Below are 23,804 nucleotides of genomic sequence, written 5' to 3' on the forward strand. Positions count from 1 at the left end.
GGGAGAGTCAGGAACTACATCTCCCAGCCTGCCCCGGGGGCGCTTCCGCTCCCTCCAGCCCAGGGAAGGGAGGTCCCCGGGGCCAGCCTGACCCTCCCCCCCACAGCTCATCCTGTGCCCCGGCCCCGCCCCCTCTGCCAGCCGGTGCCTCTGAGGCCGCCCCCAGCCGCCTTTTCCCGGGGAGCGGCGGGGGGGGGGGGGCTTGAGACACCCACGTATTAACTGCTCCCCCCGGCAGGAGCGTGTACGCCCCACTCGTGTCCCCGCGCGCCGCTACCCTCACCACTCTGCCCCGCGGGCTGCGCTCCCGGCCCCAGAGTCTGCTCCAGCTCTGCAGCCTGCGGGGCAGAGACACGCGTGGGCGGACACGATCCTGCACGCCGGCCCCTCCCGGGCTCCGCGCCGCCCGGGATACTCGCCGTCCGCAGCCCCGAACCAGGTAGCCGGCCGGCCCCTCCCAGCAGGAGCGTGTCCTCCGCACGCGTGTCGCTGCCCCGCGGAGTGAAGAGCTGGAGCAGATCCCGGGGCCGGGAGCGCAGGCCGCGGGGCGGGGACACGCGTGGGGCGGACACGCTCCTGCCGGGGGGGCTGTTATTACGTGTGGGCCACAAACCCTCCCAGCTCTGCCGCTCCCCGGGAAGAGGCGGGGGCGGGTCAAGAGGCCCCGGCTGGGAGAGGGGGCGGGACCGGGCACAGGATGAGCGGTGGGGGGAGGGTCAGGCTGGCCCCGGGGATTTCCCTCCCCTCGGCTAGAAAAAGCGGAAGCGCCCCCGGGGCAGGCTGGGAGATGTAGTTCCTGACTCTCCCTGTACCGGAAGTGACGTTAGGTGGGAGAGAACAAGCCGAGGTGCAAATGCGCGCGGGCCGCTCCGGCTCTGCCTGGGTGGCGCGGGGCCGTTGGAGCCTCTCCCGGGGCCGGAGAAGGGTTTGTGCCGTTGGGCTCTGGGCATGCGCAGATCGGGGAGGGGGAGAGTCCCGCATTAACCCCCCGTGGGGCCGGGCGGGGGCTGGGAAAGGGGCGGGCGGGAAATGTCTGTGCAGCCCGGACATGGCCGGGGGGCGGGGGGGGGATGGAGAGTAGGTGACCCCCGAGGAGCGGGGAGAGAAAGGGGGGGCTGAGATCCCCTCGGATTTACCGCTGCCCCCCCCCGTGGGGACCCCCCTCTTCTCCCGTCCTGCCCCCTTTCTCCCTAGAGAGCAACGAGCAGCACCCAGGGTGACCCCCCCTCCCCCAAACCCCTGAGAAGTTCCCTGTTCCCCTCCCCCCATTGTGCCCCATTTTCTCTGCCCTTCGCCAATGGCCAGTTCAGATCTCAGGTTTGGGGTGTTTCCCCCATTTTCACCTGCAGGGATTTGTCCTTGTGCGGGTGGGAAATGGTTCCCCCGAGTGATTTCTGAACTGGGCAGAGGCTGGGGGGGCCTGAGACAGGGACACCTCTGGGCTGGGCTGGGGGGCCCCTGTCTGCTGGCAACAGGGCGGGGGAAGGGGAGGGAGGAGCAGGTGTCCCCCATAGAGATGGCCAAGCCCCAGATTTTCTAGTCCAGCTACTCCTCTCCCTCCCCCCCATCACTAGCTAGTCACATTCCCAAACCTATTGTGGCCACAATACTCCCATTGCCAGCCCTTCCCCACAGCCAGCAACCTTCTGCTTCCAGCCCCGCTCCTTTCCCCTGTGAAAAGACATCACCCAGGGCTCCCTCCTGGCCCTCTGAGTGTGAGGCAAGAAGAATCCGTCCCATCCTGTTGTTGATTCAATATCCCTGTGTAATCCCCTCCAATTTCCCCTCTTTTCTCTTGAACTGTTGAATAGTGACATAAAATCTCCCCACATGTTGATGCTTGTCCCTTATATTGGCAAATATTTAGTTTGTGCCCCATTTTCTCCTCAGTTCTCAAATACTGATTTCAAATTCTCAAAAATCTTCCCTCTTTTCTCTCCAGGTGTGTGACTGAGATCAGGGCTCCTATCGTACTGAGCGTGGCCTTGTTCTGCCAGGCACTGGAGAGACCCCAGCTGAGATCTGGATCCTGTTCTGCCAGGCACTGAAGAGACCCCAGGTGAGATCAGACCCCACTGTTGTGCCAGGTAAAACTGAGACCTGCACCGAGATCACAGCCCCCCTTGTGCCAGGCAGCGCACGACTGTGACCCAAACTGCTGCCTCCATTGTTGTGAGCACTTCAGAGACCTCGACTGAGATCTGTGTCCCCGTTGGGCCTGGCATTGCACTGACCCTAACGAAGATCACACCCCAGCACTGTACTGTGCACTGCACAGACCCTGACAGAGATCCTGCCCCCACATTTTGCCAGTTGCTGCAGGGGCCCTAAACAAAATCAGGGATCCTGTAATGCTGGGAGTTGCAGAGTCCCCAACTGAGATCAGGCTTCCTGTTGTGCAGGGCTCTGCACAGACACTGACCAAGATCAGGGTCCCCATTCTGAGAGGTGCAGAAAAGACACCAAGGGTATCTCTACACTGCCATTAAAACCCCCAGCTGGCCCATGCCAGCTGACTCAGATTCACGGTGCTCAGGCGAAGGGGCTGTTTAATTGCAGTATAGATGTGCTGTCTCGGGCTAGAGCCAGGCTGTAGGACCCCGCGATGTGGGAGGGTGCCAGACCTTGGGCTGCAGCCCAAGCCAGAACATCAACACCACAATTAAACAGCCCCACAGCCTGAGCCATGTGAGCCCAAGTCAGTGGGCAAAGGCCAGCCGCCGGTGTCTGACTGCAGTGTAGACATGCCCACAATGATAGACCTTGCCACAAAAAGCTCAAAAGCTAGGTAGGCCAATTGTGAGAGGCGACTCTCAATTTTACAGATGAGGAAACTGAAGATCAGAGCGCTAAAGTAATTTGCTGAAGTTTGCATGGAGAATATGGGGCAAAAGTGGGAACTGAACCCAGAGTGTTTCAGGTCTTCCCTCTGCCCTTATCCACAAGCCCAGCATGTGTGTGTACAGTGTTGTTCTGGTCTGTGTTTGCCTTGCGTTGGCTTCCAAGGGAGACTGTGGAATTTTCTTCACTGGAGATTTTTAAGACCAGGTTAGAGATCCACCAGTCTGGGAATGTCTAGGGATACTTGGTTCTGCCTCATCAAAGGAGGCTGGAGTAGACGACCTCTCAAGATCCCTTCCAGGTCTACACTGAAATAATTCTCTCTTGTGCTGTGTCCTGTTCTATGCTGAGCTGTTTTGCATGGTGCCTTTTGGAACTATGATGCACCACGTTATGTTGCATAGTTTTATGATGCGTTGTTTTGCCTTAGCTTTTTTGGTGTCTGTGTTATCTTGGTTTGAGTTGTTGTTTTGCATTGTATACTTTTGTCCTTAGATGTGTTAGTTTGCATTGTGTTGCTTTCTTCTCCTTAGTATTGTGTCATTTTATGCTATGCAGTGTAGTTTTTTGTTTTGTTGTTGTTTTTTTGAACGGCCTGACATCATGTTGTTGTGTGGTTTTTCTCTGTATGTTTTATACGTATATATCACATAGCATCCTTTAAATGTAGGGCTAGATAGGACCTCAAGATGTCATCAAGTCCAGCTCTCTCTGCTGAGGCAGGACCAAGTATATGTTGATTATCTCTGGCAGAGGTTTGTCCTACCAGTTCTTAAAAACTTCCAGGGAAAGGGACTCCACAGCCCCCCTTGTAAGACTATTCCAGAGCTGAACTAGCTCAGCTCTGGTGACACGCACACATATTTTAGTGGTGAGGAGCTCTGGAGAGAGGGGAGACCCCAGTGAGTGGGTAGCTGGGTAAAAAGACTAAAGTTGGGAGGAGAATCATTGATGTGTGCAAGGTCTGTGACAGAGCTAGAACTAGATCCCAGTTCTAGTGCCACCGTACTGCTGTTTTCGGCACTGAAGGTCTCTGCCACACTGGTGTTTTAGGCACTGGTGCAAACTCTTAGTACAGACAGACTTTACACTAGTGCACTCTGACACCGGTGCACCATGTCCCTGTTTGAAGGTTTGAAGTGGTGGAGTGGGAGGGACAGTGACCTCATAGAGGCCTGGGGCTGGCTGACCAGTGCAGCTGGTAAAAGAGGGGCAGCAGTGAGTGCTGGAGGTATGAGCCAGGAACACAGCCCCACAGGACTGGACACTGACTTCTCCTGACCTATGACACACACACCCAGCTGTGTGCAGGGACTGCAGCTGAGCTACCCTGCCAAGACAGCCTGTGCGTCCCTGGACAAACCACCTCTTCCTGCAGCTTAATACAATGGGGTGTGGGGACCTTTCCAAGCTGCGGGTTATGTGGCTCTGGCGTTAACGGGGTATGTTCCTGGCTGTGTCTCTGACTTGCTTGGTGACCTTGGGGAAGTCACACCCCCCCTCTGTTTTCCTCCTACCCATTGTCTCCTTGGATTGTGATCTCTTCGGGGCAAGGACTGTCCCTCTCTGTGCAGTGCCCAGCAAAATGGGGGTGCTAATCTCAGTCAGACTCTCTGCCATGTGCTGCACGATGGGGCCCTGATCTCCATCGGTGTCTGTGCAACACAAAGCACAGTTTATAGACTCAACGACTTTAAGGGCAGAAGGTAGAAGTGTATTTCAGATGAGGTCTCATCGGTGCTTTGTATAACAGTACTAACCCTTTCATGTATCTGCTGGAAATACCTCACCTGATGTATCCTAGGACGGCATTAACCTATTTCATGACTGCATCACGTTGGCAGCTCATAATTATCCTGGAGGTCTTTCTCCTCCTCTGTCACTTCAATTGATAAATCCCCAGCTTATTGCAAAATTATGCAATTAGAATTTGTGCACTGTTCATTTTCATCCCATTTCTATTACTCCAGCTTTCAAGGACATGCAGATTTTCTTGTATGATTTTCCTGTCCTCCTCCATATTGGCAATCCCTCCCGGCTTTGTGTCCCACTCCCACTTCTTGTGCCAAGATCACTAATAAAAGTGTTGAGTAAGATTGGTCCCAAGGCTGATCTGAGGAACTCCACTAGTAACTCCCTCCAGCCTGACCTCCTTGTAGACTGCCCTTTAACCAATTCTTTATTGACCGTTCAGTTCTCATATTATTCTCCATCTTCTCCAATATAACAAATAGTTTCCCATGTGGAACTGTATCAAAAACCTTACTGACATCCAGATCAGGTTTCTCTGGCACGATCTACCTTTTGTAACACCACGTTTTATTTATTTATTGTGCTGAAGGCTGGGAAGAAGTGTTAGCAATAGGCTGAGAATGGCTATGTGGAGGCAGGGGAGGGGATGGCAGACAGTGGGGAGGTGGGGGGGATGCGACATTGGAGGTGTATCTGGGATTGTGTTATGTACGAGTCCATGTCTCTGCTCCCTGTGGCCATGGTGCCTTCCGTACCAAAGCAGCACGTCAGCAGAGCAGACGCACACACCATAGCTCTAGCTGGAACACGCAGCGTTCACTGCCAGATGGGCTGGGCAATTTTTCAGGGACCCAGCTTGATATGCCTGGCTGGAGTGGGTTCTGTTGGACGGGCGTCTGGGGCTCTGATAGTTTGTGATGTTCCTTTTTGCATAGTCGGTTCTTTCCATTTATTGTTTCCCCACACTTATGCCCAACGCTGCTCTCTTCTTATCTTGCTTCAGTTATTTCACTTCCAGTTTTTAAATGGGATCTATTAATTGCAAAGCTGAATGAAAGATAAAACAAACAGAACTATTTGAATGTTGGCCCATAGCTGGTAGAACTGTACCTAGTGAAGGTCGGCTGTAATGACCGGGTTCCCTCTAGCATTTTCTGGTGGGTTGGATAAAGCAATGTCAAAGAGCCAAATGCGCGTTTTAGGGCGAAAGGGCTCGTCAGGTGTTTGCTCTCTAAGGAACATGTCACCGGCCAGGGCTTGCAGTCTTTCAGGAGAGGTGCGCTGGGTTGTATTTAGGAATCTCAGAATAAAAGGTGAAGACGACTGGTTTACAGTATCCAATGAAATCTTGCAAACAATTATGCAAATGGACCCTACTGCTGTTAAAACAACATAGTATTAATACTGATTCAAAACTGACATTAAAATTAGGAAAGAAATGAACTGATACCTACTTACTATTTCTTAAGGCCTAAAATTTTGACACTCCCTCACACCATCTTTTTTTAAAAGCGCTGCACAGCATACAGTCAAGTTAATGAATGAAAGCACACCCATTATTGACCGCTTTGTGTTGCATAAGCTTCTGATTAAACACCTAATTAAAACTGTACCACTGTAAGTGGAAATGCATCAACCCAGCTTAGCTCCAAGGTGTTTAGATGGGAATGAAAAGTTTCTAAATTAAATACATGGCAGAATGGTTAATGAAGAAAATACACTGAAATGCCTCTACCCAGTCCTGTTGATTCTCCCAAACCCCCCATGAGTTCTGGCCTTTTGGTCAACTCAGCTCCCAGTCCAATGTCAGCTGTGCCCTCTCCCATCCTAACCAATTTCTACTGCAATTGTTCACCCTCCTCATCCAGGCAGGGGGTTGACGCTGCAGCCTCTAAGGTACCTGCATTAATCACTGTCTCTCAAACTGGGGCTATTTAGATTTCAGGGAACGATTTCTCAGGATTACTGACTCTGGGAGGTGGGAGAGAGGAGAGACTGAGAGGGCGTTTGCTCTTAGGGCCACGTTCAACTCTGGTAGCCTCCATGTTACCTCATCCTCCACCCTTCCCCATGTGTCTCTGCTCATGTCAGTGTGTCACCTGGTCATAATGTCACTGGCTTCAGCAGAGCTCCTAGACAGGAGCTACATTGTGAGGGGGTTACGGCACTGAGAGTGAAATACATCACAGGGAGGGTGAAATTATCCTGAAATGAAACATTCCAGTCTAGGAAGTGAAAGAATTCAAGTACTTCATTACTTAAAATTATGTTTGAAATGATTAGATTTTTATGAATAAATTGCAGTAAATGTTAATTTCTCTGTGCACACACAGATGAAAACATATTTATATAGGTAATATACAGAAATGCTTCTGGAGAAAGTCGAGCTTGATTTAAGGATATTTACACTGTATATTTTGAGTGTGACATTGACACTTTCTCTTTGAACAGTTATATGGTTTGACTTTTGGAATCTCAACAGTTACTGTTATTAAACAATTGTTGTCTGACGACCCCCATAACTTCCCACATCTCTGAACATTGAAATTGTAAACATTAAAAAAAGGACTTAAACATAAATATTGCTATTTATTGAAATTAAAAGAAATAAATAGAATGAATTTTGTCAAACCCACTTAACAGCAATTGCAATATGCTAGGGGATGGAAATTCAGAACTAAGGCAACAACCTTAATTCTGCCGTGTAGTGACACCAGGCAATCGCCATAGGGCTACGAATTAGGCATTTTAGTGTATATAGTTCCAGATTACAAATTGGTATGATCTAAAGACACATGAGATCTTTTCCTCAGGATATCACCATCACTGGGTTGTTTCTCTTATTGATAATTCCCAGAAGTGAACAGATAAATAACATTTTATCAGTTATGAAGTGGCCATTTCAGATTTCCGAGGAGTGTCTGTAATTTTGCACTAGGAGCCAGGTCCCTGAAGAGACTGAACCTTGGTTTCATTTTAACTTCTCCATGCTCAGCAGCTTCTGGAATTTGGTTCAAAGTATTTACATGTTTCCCTGCCTTGTTGTTAAAAGTGCTGCTTTAGAAAGTGGGAAGGGCAGGAACTGACTGCAGGATCAGTAGCTGAGTCCCTTAGATACTTATAGCTCATCGGAAGGAGGACGGGGATTGGTGGGTGTCTGGGGATTTAATAATAAACACAGAAATATCATTGTTCTTAGTGAATTTTCATCTTCTAATTCTCAAACCCACTAATTATCCCTGGCTGCCCCCAGCAGTCTGAGGAGAGAGCTGACTGGCCAGTGTGGAACTGAAGGCACAAGGATCTTTCCGTGGCTGACTCAAAGTCAACCAGAGTGAAATTCACTTCACTGGATAAATCCCTAGTTGCTGAGCTCTGCAGAGGGGTGGGGAGGTGAATTCCATCCCCCATTCTTGAGCATGGACCCCCCTCCAATTCTCACCCTGATCTCAGACACTACCCCAATCTTCCCCTGCAGTGATGGACCCACTTTATGCTGTCAGAGCCATGTGCCATGGGAGCTAGAGAAGATAGAGGCCCAGCTCCAGAACTGCTCCCCCTGTCCACAGCCCCCAAGCTGTGCTAGAGTTGCCCTGACTTTCCAATCTGCAGATGGGACCAGCTGTACCCAGCCTATGCGCCCACCACACACAATCTTTGTCACAACAAACATGCCAGGATTGGGAAAGACCATCTGGGGCTGGCTGCAGTCTCTCTTTGCTGCTGTGAGGGGAATGGGGTGGTCCCTCATATAGGATACAAACATGCCCAAGGGCAGAAGGGAAATGTTGTTTCTTCCAGGGGTTTGAAATGTTTGGTTTAGAGTCCTGAGCTCTGTCTTCCTGTTTGTCTCCTTCTGCCACTTTCAGATCTCTTGGAGAGACAAGGTGGGTGAGGTAATTTTTTTAGAACCAATTAAAAATACCTCTTTGCTATCCTGGGATCAACATGGGTACAACAACTTTCCCCTTTGTACCCCCTCCCCATCTCACCTCCCCCTCAGCGGAGACTGTCCCATGTGCTAGGAAAATAAGGATTCAGTCCTGTAACTGGATTGGGTCTTAATCTTTTGTCGTCTTTAACTTTGCATAATAGTCTCTCTGGTGTTGATAAACATTTCCTGCCAGGCAGGATGTAATGCATTCGGTTGCCAGTCAGCACTTCACCTAGGTAAAATCTGTCTCCTGTCTGGTGATTTAGAGAGCCACAGAGGCTCACAATGCAGTTAGTCAGATATTAACCCAGGCAGCAACTCACAAGCATTCAATAAAGTGTAAACGCATTCTTATAATCCTAGTCCCTAATACTAACACAGGTGAGTCAGACTGATTCCAGCTATGTGTTTCTCCCTGTTCAATGAAGACATGGGGGCTTTTGCAAGAGCTAACAGCTCATCTGCCAGTGTCACAGGCAGGATGGGCAGGGATGGTGTCTCTAGCCTCTGTTTGCCAGAAGCTGGGAATGGGTGACGAGGTGGATCATTTGATGATTATCTGTTCTGTTCATTCTCTCTCAAGCACCTGGCATTGGCCACTGAGCCAGATGGACCATTAGTCTGATGCAGTGGGCAGCTCTGACGTTCTTAAATTCACAGTCTCTGTCAAGAGTATCTACTCATTTGGACTCACTGGGGTGCCACAGAAAGAAACAAGATGTTCTGAGGCAAGAAGGCCCAGTCTCAGAGCCCCAGGGGTCATGCTTCCCAAAAGCTAAAACTAGGCCCAGCCCTTGAAAGGGGCACTGCCAGGAGAGACTGTATAAAGGCTGGAGCATCAAACAGCTTTGTAAACCTGAGAGAGCTGCCTTGGGAACAGTGACGGGGAATTCCCCAGAGTGACTCCTTTGATTCTGCTCTTCTCTGGCCTTTGGTTCATAGAATTATAGAACTGGAAGGGACCTCGAGAGGTCATCTAGGCCAGTCCCCTGCACTCAAGGCAGGTCTCAATATTATCTAGACAATCCCTGACAGGTGTTTGTCCAGCTGCTCTTAAATATCCCCAATGATGGAGATTCCACAACTTCCCTAGACAATTTATTCCAGTGCTTAACCACTCTGACAGTTAGGAAATTTTTTTCCTAATCTCTATCCTAAACTGCCCTTGCTGTAATTTAAGTCCATTGCTTCTTGTCCTATCCTCAGCGATTAAGAAGAACAATTTTTCTCCAGCATCCTTGTAACAGCCTTTTATGTACTTGAAAACTGTGATTATGTCCCCTCTGAGTCTTCTCCAGTGAGTGACAAGATTGTGGCGATCAACAGATGGCTCAGGCAGTGGTGTTATAAGGAGGTCTTTGGGATGTACGGTCATTGGGAAGCGTTTATGGATAGACAACTGTTCGCTCAGGATGGACTTCATCTAAGCAAGGAGGGAAATAGAATTCTAGGATGGAGGCTCGCCGAACTTATCAAGAGAGCTTTAAACTAGGAAGTTGGGGGAGATGGTTGGGAGATGTTCAGGAGATCTCCACGCCGGAATATAACCTGGAGAGGGAAGTAAACAAAGTGAGAGGGGATACCCTTGCGGACCAAGGAATTGATCTAAGGAGGAATAGTGGACTAGAAATCAGAGTAACGGGTGATGCTGTTGGTAGAAGGTCTGTGCACGACGGGGGAAAGAATGTCACTGACGCCAAACACCGAAAATTAAAATGTCTGTACACTAATGCAAGGAGCCTTGGTAACAAGATGGAGGAACTGGAGCTACTGGTGCAGGAAGTGAAACCGGATATTATAGGGATCACTGAAACCTGGTGGAATAGTACTCATGACTGGAGCACGGGTACTGAAGGCTATGTGCTGTTTAGAAAAGACAGGAAGAAAGGCAAAGGTGGTGGAGTAGCCTTGTACATCAATGATGAGATTAACTGTAGTGAAATAAGAAGTGATGGAATGGGTAAGACAGAGTCTGTCTGGGCAAAAATCACACTGGGTAAAAAAGCAACTAGAGCTTCTCCTGAGATAGTGCTTGGGGTGTGCTATAGACTGCCGGGATCTGATTTGGATATGGATAGAGACCTCTTTAATGTCTTTAATGAAGTGAACACAAAGGGGAAATGTGTGATTATGGGGGACTTCAACTTCCCGGATATAGACTGGAGGACGAGTGCTTGCAAGAATAATAGGGGCCAGGTTTTTCTGGATGTGATAGCGGATGGATTTCTTCATCAAGTAGTTGAAGTACCTACGAGAGGGGATGCCATTTTAGATTTGGTGTTGGTGAGCAGTGAGGACCTCGTAGAAGAAATGGTGGTAGGGGACAACCTTGGTTCGAGTGATCATGAGCTGATTCAGTTCAAGCTAGATGGAAGGATAAACAAATGTAGATCTGCGATTAGGGTTTTTGACTTCTCGAGGGCTAATTTTAAAGAGTTAAGGAAATTAGTTAGGGAAGTAGATTGGACGGAGGAACTTGAGGATTTAAATGTGGAGGAGGCCTGGAATTACTTTAAGTCGCAGCTGCGGAGACTGTCGGAAGCCTGCATCCCAAGAAAGGGGAAAAAAACATGGGCAGGAGTTGTAGGCCAAACTGGATGAGCAAGCAACTCAAAGAGGGGATTAGAAAAAAGCAGAAAGCTTACAGGGAGTGGAAGAAAGGCAGGATCAGTAAGGGAAGCTACCTTGCTGAGGTCAGAACATGTAGGGATAAAGTGAGGAAGGCTAAAAGCCGCATTGAACTGGACCTTGCAAAGGGAATCAAAACCAATAGTAAAAGGTTCTACAGCCACATAAATAAGAAGAAAAGAAAGAAAGAAGAAGTGGGGCCGCTATACACTGAGGATGGAATGGAGGTTAAGGATAACCTAGGCATGGCCCAACATCTAAACAAGTACTTTGCCTCAGTTTTTAATAAGACTAGTGAGGAGTCTAGCGATGATGGAGGGATGATAAACGGGAATGTGAATATTACTGCAACTGAGGTAAAGGCCGTACTTGAACAGCTTAATGGGACGAAATCGGAGGGCCCGGACAATCTCCGTCCGAGGATATTAAAGGAACTGGTGCGTGAAATTGCGAGCCCGTTAGCGAGAATTTTTAAGCAATCGATAAACTCGGGGGTTGTGCCGTATGACTGGAGGATTGCTCATGTAGTCCCTATTTTTAAGAAAGGGAATAAAAGTGATCCGGGTAATTATAGGCCTGTTAGCTTGATGTCTGTAGTATGTAAGGTCTTGGAAAAAATTTTAAGGGAGAAAGTAGTTAAGGACATAGAGGTGAATGGTAATTGGGACAAATTGCAACATGGATTTACTAAAGGTAGATCGTGTCAAACCAATCTGATCTCCTTCTTTGAGAAGGTGACGGATTACTTAGATAAAGGAAATGTGGTAGATGTAATTTACCTAAATTTCAGTAAGGCGTTTGACACGGTTCCGCATGGGGAACTGTTAGTCAAATTGGAAAAGATGGGGATGAATATGAAAGTTGTAAGGTGGATAAGGAACTGGTTAAAGGGGAGACTCCAGCGGGTCGTATTGAAAGGTGAACTGTCAGGCTGGAAGGAGGTCACTAGTGGAGTCCCTCAAGGATCGGTTTTGGGACCGATCTTATTTAACCTTTTTATTATTGACCTTGGCACAAAGAGCGGGAATGTGCTAATAAAGTTTGCGGATGATACAAAGCTGGGGGTTATTGCTAACACGGAGAAGGAGAGGGATACTATTCAGGAAGATCTGAACCACCTTGTAAACTGAAGTAATAGAAATAGGATGAAATACAATAGTGAAAAGTGCAAGGTCATGCACTTAGGGATTAATAATAAGAATTTTAGATATACGTTGGGAGCGCATCAGTTGGAAACGACAGAGGAGGAGAAGGACCTTGGGGTATTGGTTGATAGCAGGATGACTATGAGTCGCCAATGTGATACGGCTGTTAAAAAAGCAAATGCGATTTTGGGATGCATCAGGCGAGGTATTTCCAGCAAGGATAAGGAGGTGTTAGTACCATTATATAAGGCGTTGGTGAGACCCCATCTGGAATACTGTGTGCAGTTCTGGTGTCCCATATTCAAGAAGGATGAATTCAAACTGGAACAGGTTCAGAGACGGGCTACTAGGATGATCCGAGGAATGGAAAAACTGCCTTATGAAAGGAGACTTAAAGAGCTTGGCCTGTTTAGCCTGGCCAAAAGAAGGCTGCGGGGGGATATGCTTGCTCTATATAAATATATCAGGGGGGTTAACCTTAGGGAGGGAGAGGAATTAATTAAGTTTTGTAATAATGTAGGCACGAGGACGAATGGGTATAAACTGGATATTAGGAAGTTTAGACTTGAAATTAGATGAAGGTTTCTAACCATTAGGGGAGTGAAGTTCTGGAACAGCCTTCCGAGGGAAGTAGTAGGGGCAAAAGACTTTTCTGGCTTTAAGACAGAGCTTGATAAGTATATGGAGGGGATGTTATGATAGGATCGTTAATTTGGGCAATTGATCTTGGATTACCACCAAGATGGGACTGCTCAATGCTCTGCAGGGAAATGTTGGATGGGATGGGAACTGAGTTACTACAGAGAATTCCTTCTTGGGTGCTGGCTGGTGAGTCTTGCCCCACATGCTCAGGGATTAGCTGATCGCCATATTTGGGGTCGGGAAGGAATTTTCCTCCAGGGTGGACTGGAAGGGGCCCTGGAGTTTTTTTGCCTTCCCCTGCAGCATGGGGCACGGGTCGTTTGCTGGTGGATTCTCTGCAGTTTGAGGTCTTAAAACCAATTTTGAGGATTTCAATAACTCGGTCCTGGGTAAGGGGTTGTTATAAAAGTGAATGGGTGGGGTTCTGTTGCCTGCCTTGTGCAGGAGGTCAGACTAGATGATCATATTGGTCCCTTCTGACCTATGAGTCTATGACTCATCAAACCCAGTTTTTTCAATCTTCCCTCATTGGCCATGTTTTCTAGACCTTTATTCATTTTTATTGCTTTTCTCTGGACTTTCTCCATTTTGTCCACATCTTTCCTGAAATGTGGTCCCCAGAACTGGACACACTACTCCAGTTGAGACCTAATCACTGCGGAGTAGAGCGGCAGAATTACTTCTCGTGTCTTGTTTTCAATACTCCTGCTTAATACATCCCAAAATGATACTTACTGTTGCAAAACAAAAGTGTAACTCTGTTGACTCATATTCTGCTTCTAATCCACTATTACCCCCAGATCCGTTTCCACAGCAGTCCTTCCTTGGCAGTTAGTTATTTCCCATTTTGTATGATTGTTCCTTCCTAAGCGCTGTACTTTGCATTTGTCGTTATTGAATTTCATCCTATTTACTTCAGACCATTTCTCCAGTTTGTCCAGATGACTTTGAATTTCAGTTCTATCCTCCAAAGTCCTTGCAACCCCTCCCAGCTTGGTATCACCTGCAAACTTGATAAGTGTAACAGAGAGACTCTGCTGCTGGGTGGGTTTCACCATGTGTTAGAGGGTTACACCCTGGTAGGAGGGGGCTAGATCTGTAGTAGAATAAGGTCACTCTGTGCTTCCCAGTGTGGCAGAACCTAGAATGTCCATTAGCAGGGAAAATCCTGGGGGGAATCAACATGTGGAAAGGAGAGAAACCCTGTGTGAATTCTCTCACATTGCCCTTCTCACCCTGGCAGGCTACAGAATAACGTCCACGTTTTGCTCCAGATCATCCCATCCTCCCAGGGGGAAGGCAATGGCTGCAATGGAGCTGGCTCATGTAAGGGATTCTCAGGGAGCTGGTGGTGGGTTCTGCTTGGAGGGAGAGAAGCGTTAAATGTATAGGAGGGTGGGAGTCAGTGATGAGCTGCCAAAATATTAACAACAGGTTCCTTCCTCCTCACTTCACGAGGGGCTCATTCCCCCCCGGGGGTCGTGCCCCATCCAACCCCCCCTGTTCCTTGACACGCCCCCCCAGGGACCCCTGATCCATCCCCCCCTTCCCTGTCCCTGACTGCCCCCTGCCACCCCATCAAACCTCTCCTCTCATTCTTGATGCCCCCTCGGAACCTCTGCCCCATCCAACCATCCCTTCTCTCTCTCCCTGACTGCCCCCCACCACCTCATCAAATCCCTGCTCCTTCCTGACAGCTCCCTGGGACCCTTGCCCCCATTTCAATTCCCTTGTTCCCTGCCCTCTGATTGCCCTGACCCCTATCCACCCCCCACAACCCACCAAACACCCCCTCCCTGCTCCCTGCCCCCTTACCACACTGCCTGGGGCCAGGACTGGGACCGCTCTGCCGGGACTGCGACTGGCGCCGCAGGACCCAACTCCCTGAGCCGGGCTGGAGCCGCTCGCCCGGGACCAGTGCTGCGGGGCCTGAGCTGGGCCGGGTCGGAGCCGCTTGGCCGGGACCAGCCCCGAGCCAGGGGTGCTTAGATGGGACCCGGCTGGGATGCTCGGCCAGGGCAAGGGGGAGCCACTCAGGTGGAGCCGGACTGAGCCACGCGCGCCGCTCCCTCCCCCCCCCCTCCGGCCCAGGTTACCTCCCTGCTGCTTGTTTCAGGCTTCCCGAGAACATTTGATTCGCAGGAAGCAGGGGATGGGGAGGAGAAGGAGGATGGAGCTTTCAGAGGAGAGGGGGAGGTGGGCTGAGGGCTGGGTGGACAACTACCCGAGCCTTTGTTAAATTTAAAAGCTTTTTTAGAACCAGTTGTCCTGGAACACCCTGTTCTAAAAAGGCTTGTAAATTTAACAACCTGTTCATGCGAACCGGCTGAAGCTCACCACTGGTGGGATCTGCTAGAGGTGGTGGGAGGTAGGACATATCTTTAGTGGAGAAAAAGAGGGGACAGGATGTGACAAAACTGCTGAGACTTGTGTACTCTAGGGTGTGATGGGTTCTCACCCCGGGATGCAGTCTGAGGGGCTTCTGGGAACCGCTGTGCCCTCTAACCCTCAAGCCGGGCTGGCCCTTCTCACACTGCTTTGCTGGAGATTCAGCCTGCCTCTCCAGGGCCTGTTATCACCCAACACGACAGCAGGTGGCTCCATGCAGCCAACTAATTTACCTGAGTGCGTTACCTAAGCCACTGAAGGAGAGAGAGAAGACAACAGCCAATTTCCCAGCGATAAGTGTTAGCAAACAGATCAAAGCAGATTACTTAGCAAATAACCGGAAACTCAAACCAAGCCTAACATGCTAGATGGATAGAATTTGAATTAGCAATTTCTCACCCTGACTGATGACACAAGCAGTCCACCAAGTTTCCATACCAAGCTAGAAATCCCTTTACCCTGGAACCAGCACTTCCCCCAGTTCGGTCTTTGTTCCTCAGGTGTTTCCAGGAGTTCTCTTGTGCGGGGAATGAGGCCAAGAGCTGATGTCACACTCCACCTTATGTAGCTTTTCCATATGGCAGGAACCCTTTGTTCTAACTTCAGTTCCCAGTCCGGTTTGTGGAAAAATACAGGTAGCAAAATGAAGTTCATTGTCATGTGGTCTGGTCAGATGCCCTAGCATGCCCTGCTGAGTCACAGTAGCCATGACTCCTAGGCTGGCTGAACCGTTCACAGGAGGGCTAAGCTCTTCCACAGTCCATTATCTTTGTTGATGAGCCACGAACACTGTCTGTCTTCTTCATTGTTGTACCTGAAAGGCTCGTTGTGGCTGTTAACCCAGAGTAAGCACATTTGAAAGATAGATACAGAGTCAATATCCATAACACAGGTAAGATAATCATATTCAGCAAATCATAACTTTTCCAGTGACACTACACATGAGACACTTTGTACAAAATGAGTCATGTCCTAATCATATTATAATCCTGCCACTATGTTGAATATGGGCTGTAGTGTCAGATAGGTTCTAATTTCAAGGCACAGGCTTTGGGAATGAAACTTCCCCTCTTTGTGGAACAGGAAATAACCCTTCAGCCAGGGCTGGGACAACTTCCCAGACTCCCAGTGCTGAAACCTGAACCTCCTGACACTTCATTAGTTACCCCCATCCCTAGTCTTTGTGGTAACTGCAAACTTTATCGGTGATGATTTTATATTCTCTTCCAGGTCATTGATAAGAATGCTAAATAGCACAGGGCCAAGATCCAATCCTTGCAGGAACCTGCTAGAAAGAAATCCACTCGACCATGGTTCCCTATTTAAAATCCCAGTTTTTAATTTATTTAATGTATGCCCTGTGTATTTTGTACCTTTCTAGTCAAAATATTGTGCTGAACCAACTCATGTGCCTACATATATTACATCAGGACTATTAACTGCAAGTAAACTTTTGATCTCATCCAATAAGGATATCCAGTTAGTTTGATAGGATCTATTGTGTCTAAACCTTTTTAATGGGTACTAATTATATTACTCTCCTTTCTTTCTTAATGAAATCCAGTATCGGCTGCTCCATTCTCTTGCCCAGTATCGATTTCAGACTGACACACTTGTAATTAGCTGCGTCATCTCTTTTATACTTTTTAAATATTGGCACAGCATTAGCTTTATTCCAGTCTTCTGGAATTTCCCAAGTGTTCCAAGTCCCAATTAAAATCAACATTAACAGTCCACCATGCTCCTCCAGCAGGTCTTTCAAAACTCTAGTTATCTGGACCATTGTTAGGATTAATTTTGTCCTTTTAAAAACTTCCTTCTTATTTTCATTGGTTGATCATTGATTTCTGATAGCTTCCCTTGGCAACTTTCTACAATTCTGAACTTCGAACTTCTATCCTTTACTATTGACTTCCCCTTTCTTCCATATATTTAATTTGGAGAGTGTTGGGATTCCTACCAGGGAGCTACCAGCAGGCTCCAGAGACAGCCCCATCTCCTATATTAAGCTCTGGCTAGTAGCTATGTGATAAATGTGATGACCCTGCTTCCGTCTGTCAGCTGGGAGACACAAAGGTTCTCTCTTCCTCCTGGCTGCTCTAGGCAAGGTGAGGTGGGACTCTGTTAACATGTGCCTCCTGGAGCTTCCATTTACCTGGTGCTGCTGTTCCATGAATAGTGGGGTTGTAAGTGGGGCAGCAGGTCCTGAGTGTTGGACTCTTGTTCTTTCAGGATCCGGTGACTTTCGAGGAGGTGGCTGTGTATTTCACTAGGGAGGAATGGGCTCTTCTGGACCCTGTTCAGAGAGCCCTCTACAGGGATGTCATGCAGGAGAACTATGAGACGGTGACCTCGCTGGGTAAGGAGTCCTGTCCCCTGGGTTATTATAAGCTGTGGGCTCTCTAAAGAACCTGAGCAGTAATAACTTTATACCTTTATTCATCACTCAAGTTTTGACAAGTTTCTTTGTCCCCCTTTTTTTCCTTATCTCCCATACACTAGCAGGCAGCAGGGAGGAAGGAGGTAATAAGGGATGAGGAGGGAACACAAGAAGCTCCCAAGGCGCCGGGAGGTGGTGCTGGCTGCGAGTAATGGGAAAAAGGAGACGGGAGTGTGGAGGAAGGGCACCCAGGAAGTGGGCTGGGTGGGTCAGTGGGAGGGAGGAAAGATTTGGGGATCTAGAGCTGTGGGGGATCCCAGACTTTAACCCTGAATCCCTACCCAAACCTCAGGTAAATCCTAGACTTCAGCATAACCACTCTCGCAAAGCCTCAACTTAATATAAGGCCCTGAACTGTAGCAAGCTTAGGCTACGTTTACTAAATCGTATCACTAAATCGACCACGGCTAGATCGATCTCAGAGCGTCAATCCCGGCTGTAGTGTCAACCTGCCCTTAATAACCCATTTCTTTATGCTCACCTCTTTGCCTCCACACATGTTCCAAAATAATAAGTAATACCCTGATCATGGCATCTTACCTCTAGAAAGTATAAAACTGCCCACAAGACGTGAGACTAGCTCGTAGATCGTAAAATCAGGGCAGGGTCAAGAAGAGTGAGGGTTTGGAGAGAGTCTTGTCCCCCTCTCCCCATCTACAGCAGCCACAAGCTGTCTTCCCTCCAGGCTCCTTGGATCTTTGAACCTGTCCCTCCTGAGGTTACGTAGCCAAGTTCTTGTTTCTTACATTCTCCTTTTCCAGAAGAATTAGAGGCTGTTGCTCCTGAATGTTAGCGTTTAATTCCCCAGCCTTCTCCTCCCACTGGGGGAGTTTAATTCTCCCTCCCATTTCACCTGAGTCACTAGATTGCCTAATTCCCCAAAATGTGCTTTTGCAATGTCACAGTTCAGGGGTAGCTAAGCCTTGGACTTCCCTCCATGGTCTCCTCAAGGAATGGCCCCTCAGGTATCAGGCCTCTAGCCAGCCCCTCTCTATGGATAGCGACCCACATGCGTCTCCTTTTTGACCAGTGTGTGAGGATTGCAGCTTGTCCTCCACTGTGTTTGCTGGACTAATGTCCATTTCCTGTGCTTTGCTTTCTCTCCAGGGGCTGTGAGCAGTGTGTGTGAGATAGAGGTGGGACTTTTGGTGATACTTGTATGATGCCAATACACACCTCAGTTTCCTGCTGGGATTGGTATTGCTATGATTATAAAGAGCAGGAGACGTGAGGTGTTTTGTCACGTAGCTGTCATGGGGTGATACGAATGGGTCATTTAGGACTCACTGGGAGTAACCTACATCAATCTAATACCCAACAGAGACAAGAGAATGACTGTCACCCGGGGCTGCCCAGAGGATTAAGGTTGCCTGGGGTCTTCGGTGGCGTGTCCCACTTATCTGCTCTGACACCGCAGAGCATTTTCCTCATGTCCCCCTTACCAGCTGGAAGGAGGTTACTAGTGGAGTTCCTCAAGGATCGGTTTTTGGACCAATCTTATTTAACCTTTTTATTACTGACCTTGGCACAAAAAATGGGAATGTGCTAATAAAGTTTGCGGATGACGCGAAGCTGGGGGGTATTGCTAACACGGAGAAGGACTAGGATATCATACAGGAAGATCTGGACGACCTTGTAAACTGGAGTAATAGTAATAGGATGAAATTTAATAGTGAAAAGTGCAAGGTCATGCACTTAGAGATTAATAATAAGAAGCTTAGATATACATTGGGGACGCATCAGGTGGAAGCAACAGAGGAGGAGAAGGACCTTGGAGTATTGGTAGATCACAGGATGACTATGAGCCGCCAATATGATATGGCTGTTAAAAGAGCTAATGCGGTTCTAGGATGCATCAGGCGAGGTATTTCCAGCAAAGGTAAGGAGGTGTTAGTACCATTATATAAGGCACTGATGAGACCCCACCTGGAGTACTGTGTGCAGTTCTACTCTCCCATGTTTAAAAAGGATGAATTCAAATTGGAACAGGTTCAGAGACGGGCTACTAGGATGATCCGAGGAATGGAAAACCTGTCATATGAAAGGAGACTCAAAGAGCTTGGCTTGTTTAGTCTAGCCAAAAAAAGTCTGAGAGGGAATATGCTTGCTCTTTATAAATATATCAGAGGGATTAATGTTAGGGAGGGGGAGAAATTATTAAGCTTAGTACCAATGTAGACACAAGAACAAATTGGTATAAACTGGACACTAGGAAGTTTAGACTTGAAATTAGATGAAGGTTTCTAACCATTAGAGGAGTGAAGTTCTGGAACAGCCTTCCAAGGGGATTAGTGGGGACAAAAGACATATCGGGCTTTAAGATTAAGCTTGATAAGTTTATGGAAGGGATAGTATGATGGGATAGCCTAATTTTGGCTATCGATCTTTGATTATCAGCAGATAAGTATGCCCAGTGGTCGATGATGGGATGTTGGATGGGATGGGATCTGAGTTACTGCAGAGAATTTTTTCCTGCGTGCTGGCTGGTGAGTCTTGCCCACATGCTCAGGGTTTAGCTGATCGCCATATTTGGGGTCGGGAAGGAATTTTCCTCCAGGGCAGAGTGGTAGAGGCCCTGGAGGTTTTTTCGCCTTCCTCTGCAGCGTGGGACATGGGTCACTTGCTAGTGGATTCTCTGCAGCTTGAGATCTTCAAAGCACAATTTGAAGACTTCAATAACTCCGACATAGGTTAGGGGTTTGTTATAGAAGTGGATGGAGAGTGTTCTGTGGCCTGCTTTGTGCAGGGGTCGGACTAGATGATCACATTGGTCCCTTCTGACCCTAGAATCTATGAGTCTATGAGCTCTGATGCCGCAGAGCATTTGCCCTGTTTCCCTGTTCCTGTTCCCCCTCCTGTTTGACTCAGTTTGTATAGTAATATTCTCAGCTGTACCTTTGCTTAACAAATCATTGTACTGAAATTTAATTAACCAGTCCTAACACATTGAAACATAATTCTCTAACCAACTGTATCCCACTACCTAATTAACTTACACCTAGCAAAATTAATTATACAGCAGACAAAAACAATTAGAGAATCAGACTGATTAACATTGTAAAGCGGTGGCCATAAAGATAAAAAAATACAAAAATGAGAGTTTCACAACCACAAGCATTGAGTAGTGATTTCTTGCCAAACCAGTCAGCTATCAAACTAAGTTTTCTTTAACCATCTTAAGATCTGTTTCTTTATCTGGTAGTGCTGGACACTATCAGGACAGGATCATCTTCCTCACAGCCCAATAGCACCTTATTTGTGTGACTCGTTTGGTATGTGAGGATGTGACCCTTTGCTTCCCAACTTATGGCTGCCCCTGCTGCTTAGCCAAAGGTCTTCGCCTAAGGACAAGGCCTCAGTCTGTCACGGTAAGAGAAGGCCCTTACAAATACAGACAGTGATTTTGATTCTTTGTTTTCATACTCCTGTAAGTATCTCAGTGATAAAAATACCCCTAAGTTCTTAAACTATAGGCTTTGCAGGCAGGCCTGAATATCTCTATTCTAACAGTGGGTTCTGTCCTTTATCCCATTCTGTGCCTGTCTTGTGTATTTAGATTGTAAATTCTTCAGGGCATGGGCCATCTACTATTCTGTGTTTGTACTTGTCCTAACACAATGGGGACCCACTGTTAGTTGCTCCTTAGCACTAATGTAATGAATATGATTTATAATCATAATAACTCTCCTGCCTCTTGGAGCCAAGGAAGCTGGCCTTGCAATGTTACTGCTTAACAATCAGCTGGGAGTTAAAACCATGGACTATTCTTTGTGACAAGTATCCCACAAATTCTACTGACCTCCCTGGTTTTCTTTGCCTGCAGTAGGGTTTCCAGTTTCGAAACCTGATGTGATCTCCCAGGTGGAACGAGGGGAAGAGCCGTGGGTTCCAGACCTCCAGGGCTGTGAGAAAGAAGTGCTTCCAAGAGCTACCTGCACAGGTGAGGACTTGGTTAAACCAACTGAACAACTGTGTGGGAATGCAGGAAACATTTGGGATGCCCTACAAAGTCCCTGTGAGCTCTCCAAGTTCAAGATTGTTCCCTGCAGATGCGGAATCATAATGGCAGATGTGACTCATGGCTTCCCTCCTATTCTGACTGACAACTGGCAGCAGGTAGCTCCGCGATCTCACTTTCCTCTGAGTGTTCTCGTGAGATGCAGACCAAAACTGATCCCTTCCTCTCTCCTCTGGGGAAGGTTTTGGGGAAAATCAGCTCCTGATAGGTTTGATCTCTCCCACACACATTTTGGATTGTTCATCCCTTTTTCCATTCCTCTCTCTGAGATTTTCTTTCTTTCCGGTGCAGGTAGTGACCTGTGTCTGGATTCTCCCTGTCTCCCATCAGGTGATGGGATGGTGAGTGAGAATGAGGAGGAGAAACCCCATCAGGAAGATGCTGAGCGAAGAGAAGCACATGGAATATTATCAGGAAGATCCAAAGAGAATGTTTCCAGGAGTTGTGCACTCCCAGAAAAACCAGAAGCCTGTGAGACTCAGGGGAGGCCAGAGGGAAACTTGAGTAGCCTCTCAGACCTTGTAACAAGCGGCAGAATCAACTTGGAAGAGACACGCTACATGTGCCATGAGTGTGGGAAAAGCTTCAGTTGGAGCTCTACCCTTGTCAGACATCGTAGAATCCACACAGGAGAGACGCCTTATACGTGTACTGAGTGTGGGAGACACTTCGGTCAGAGCTCACACCTTATCCGACATCAGAGAATCCACACGGGAGAGACACCGTACACGTGCTCTGAGTGTGGGAAAAGCTTCAGTCAGAGCTCTACCCTGAACACACATCGTAGAATCCACACAGGAGAGACGCCCTGCACATGCACTGAGTGTGGCAGAAGCTTTCGTTGGCGCTCAGACCTTATTGTACATCGTAGAATCCACACAGGAGAGACGCCGTACACATGCTCTGAGTGCGGGAAAAGCTTCAATCACTGCTCAACCCTTATCAGCCATCGTAGAATCCACACAGGAGAGACGCCGTACACATGCTCAGACTGCGGGAAAAGCTTTAGTTGTAGCTCAACCCTTATCACACATCAGAGAATCCACACAGGCGAGAAGCCCTACTCATGCTCAGAGTGCGGGAAAAGCTTTAGTCGGAGCTCACTCCTTATCACACATCAGATAATCCACACGGGAGAGACGCCTTACACGTGCACTGAGTGTGGGAAAAGCTTCAATCGGAGCTCTACCCTGAACACACATCGTAGAATCCACACAAGAGAGACGCCCTACACATGCTTTGAGTGCGGGCAAAGCTTCAATCAGTGCTCAACCCTTATCAGACATCAGAGAATCCACACAGGAGAGAAGCCCTACTCATGCTCAGAGTGCTGGAAAAGCTTTAGTCGGAGCTCACTCCTTATCAAACATCAGATAATCCACACGGGAGAGACGCCTTACACGTGCACTGAGTGTGGGAAAAGCTTCAATCGGAGCTCTACCCTGAACACACATCGTAGAATCCACACAAGAGAGACGCCCTACACATGCTTTGAGTGCGGGCAAAGCTTCAATCAGTGCTCAACCCTTATCAGACATCAGATAATCCACACAGGAGAGAAGCCCTACACATGCTCAGAGTGCGGGAAAAGCTTTAGATGGAGCTCATACCTTATCAGACATGAGAGAATCCACACAAGGGAGATGCCCTACACATGCTTTGAGTGCGGGCAAAGCTTCAATCAGCACTCAAGGCTCATTAGACATCAGAAAATGCACAGGAGAGAGAATTGTAATAAATCCCTTGACTAGGGTTGTCAAAAATGATTTAAAAAAAAATCACATTAGTGAATTCCCACATAGTGATTTTTGCATCATCTTCACCGTGGTGTCTCAGCTCCACCAGATAAGATGCCGCCTTCTGCCTTTTGCAGCTCAGCCTTCTTTGGGGTCAGTCATATGATCTTTTCTATCAACTCCTTTCCTTTTGAGTCATAGGAGTGTGTATCCCTCCAGCCAGGAATGTTCATGAGTTTCAAGTAGGGGGAGAGGTTTGATCCCAGCAAGGTACACTGAG

The 23,804-nt window shown here is 48.0% G+C and overlaps 1 protein-coding gene across 1 annotated transcript; it reads left to right on the top strand.

The window, feature by feature from the left end:
- Nucleotides 1-887: 887 nt before the first annotated feature.
- Nucleotides 888-23,539, top strand: LOC127039724 (zinc finger protein 135-like). The gene is made up of 5 exons (XM_050933581.1): nt 888-925; nt 14,186-14,268; nt 17,563-17,689; nt 21,594-21,710; nt 22,080-23,539. Exons 2-5 carry the CDS (start codon nt 14,245-14,247, stop codon nt 23,537-23,539), a joined length of 1,728 nt encoding a protein of 575 aa, XP_050789538.1. The 5' UTR covers nt 888-925; nt 14,186-14,244.
- Nucleotides 23,540-23,804: the final 265 nt, after the last annotated feature.

The sequence above is a fragment of the Gopherus flavomarginatus genome, chromosome 23, assembly GCF_025201925.1.
Source record: "Gopherus flavomarginatus isolate rGopFla2 chromosome 23, rGopFla2.mat.asm, whole genome shotgun sequence".
Lineage (NCBI taxonomy): Eukaryota > Metazoa > Chordata > Testudines > Testudinidae > Gopherus > Gopherus flavomarginatus.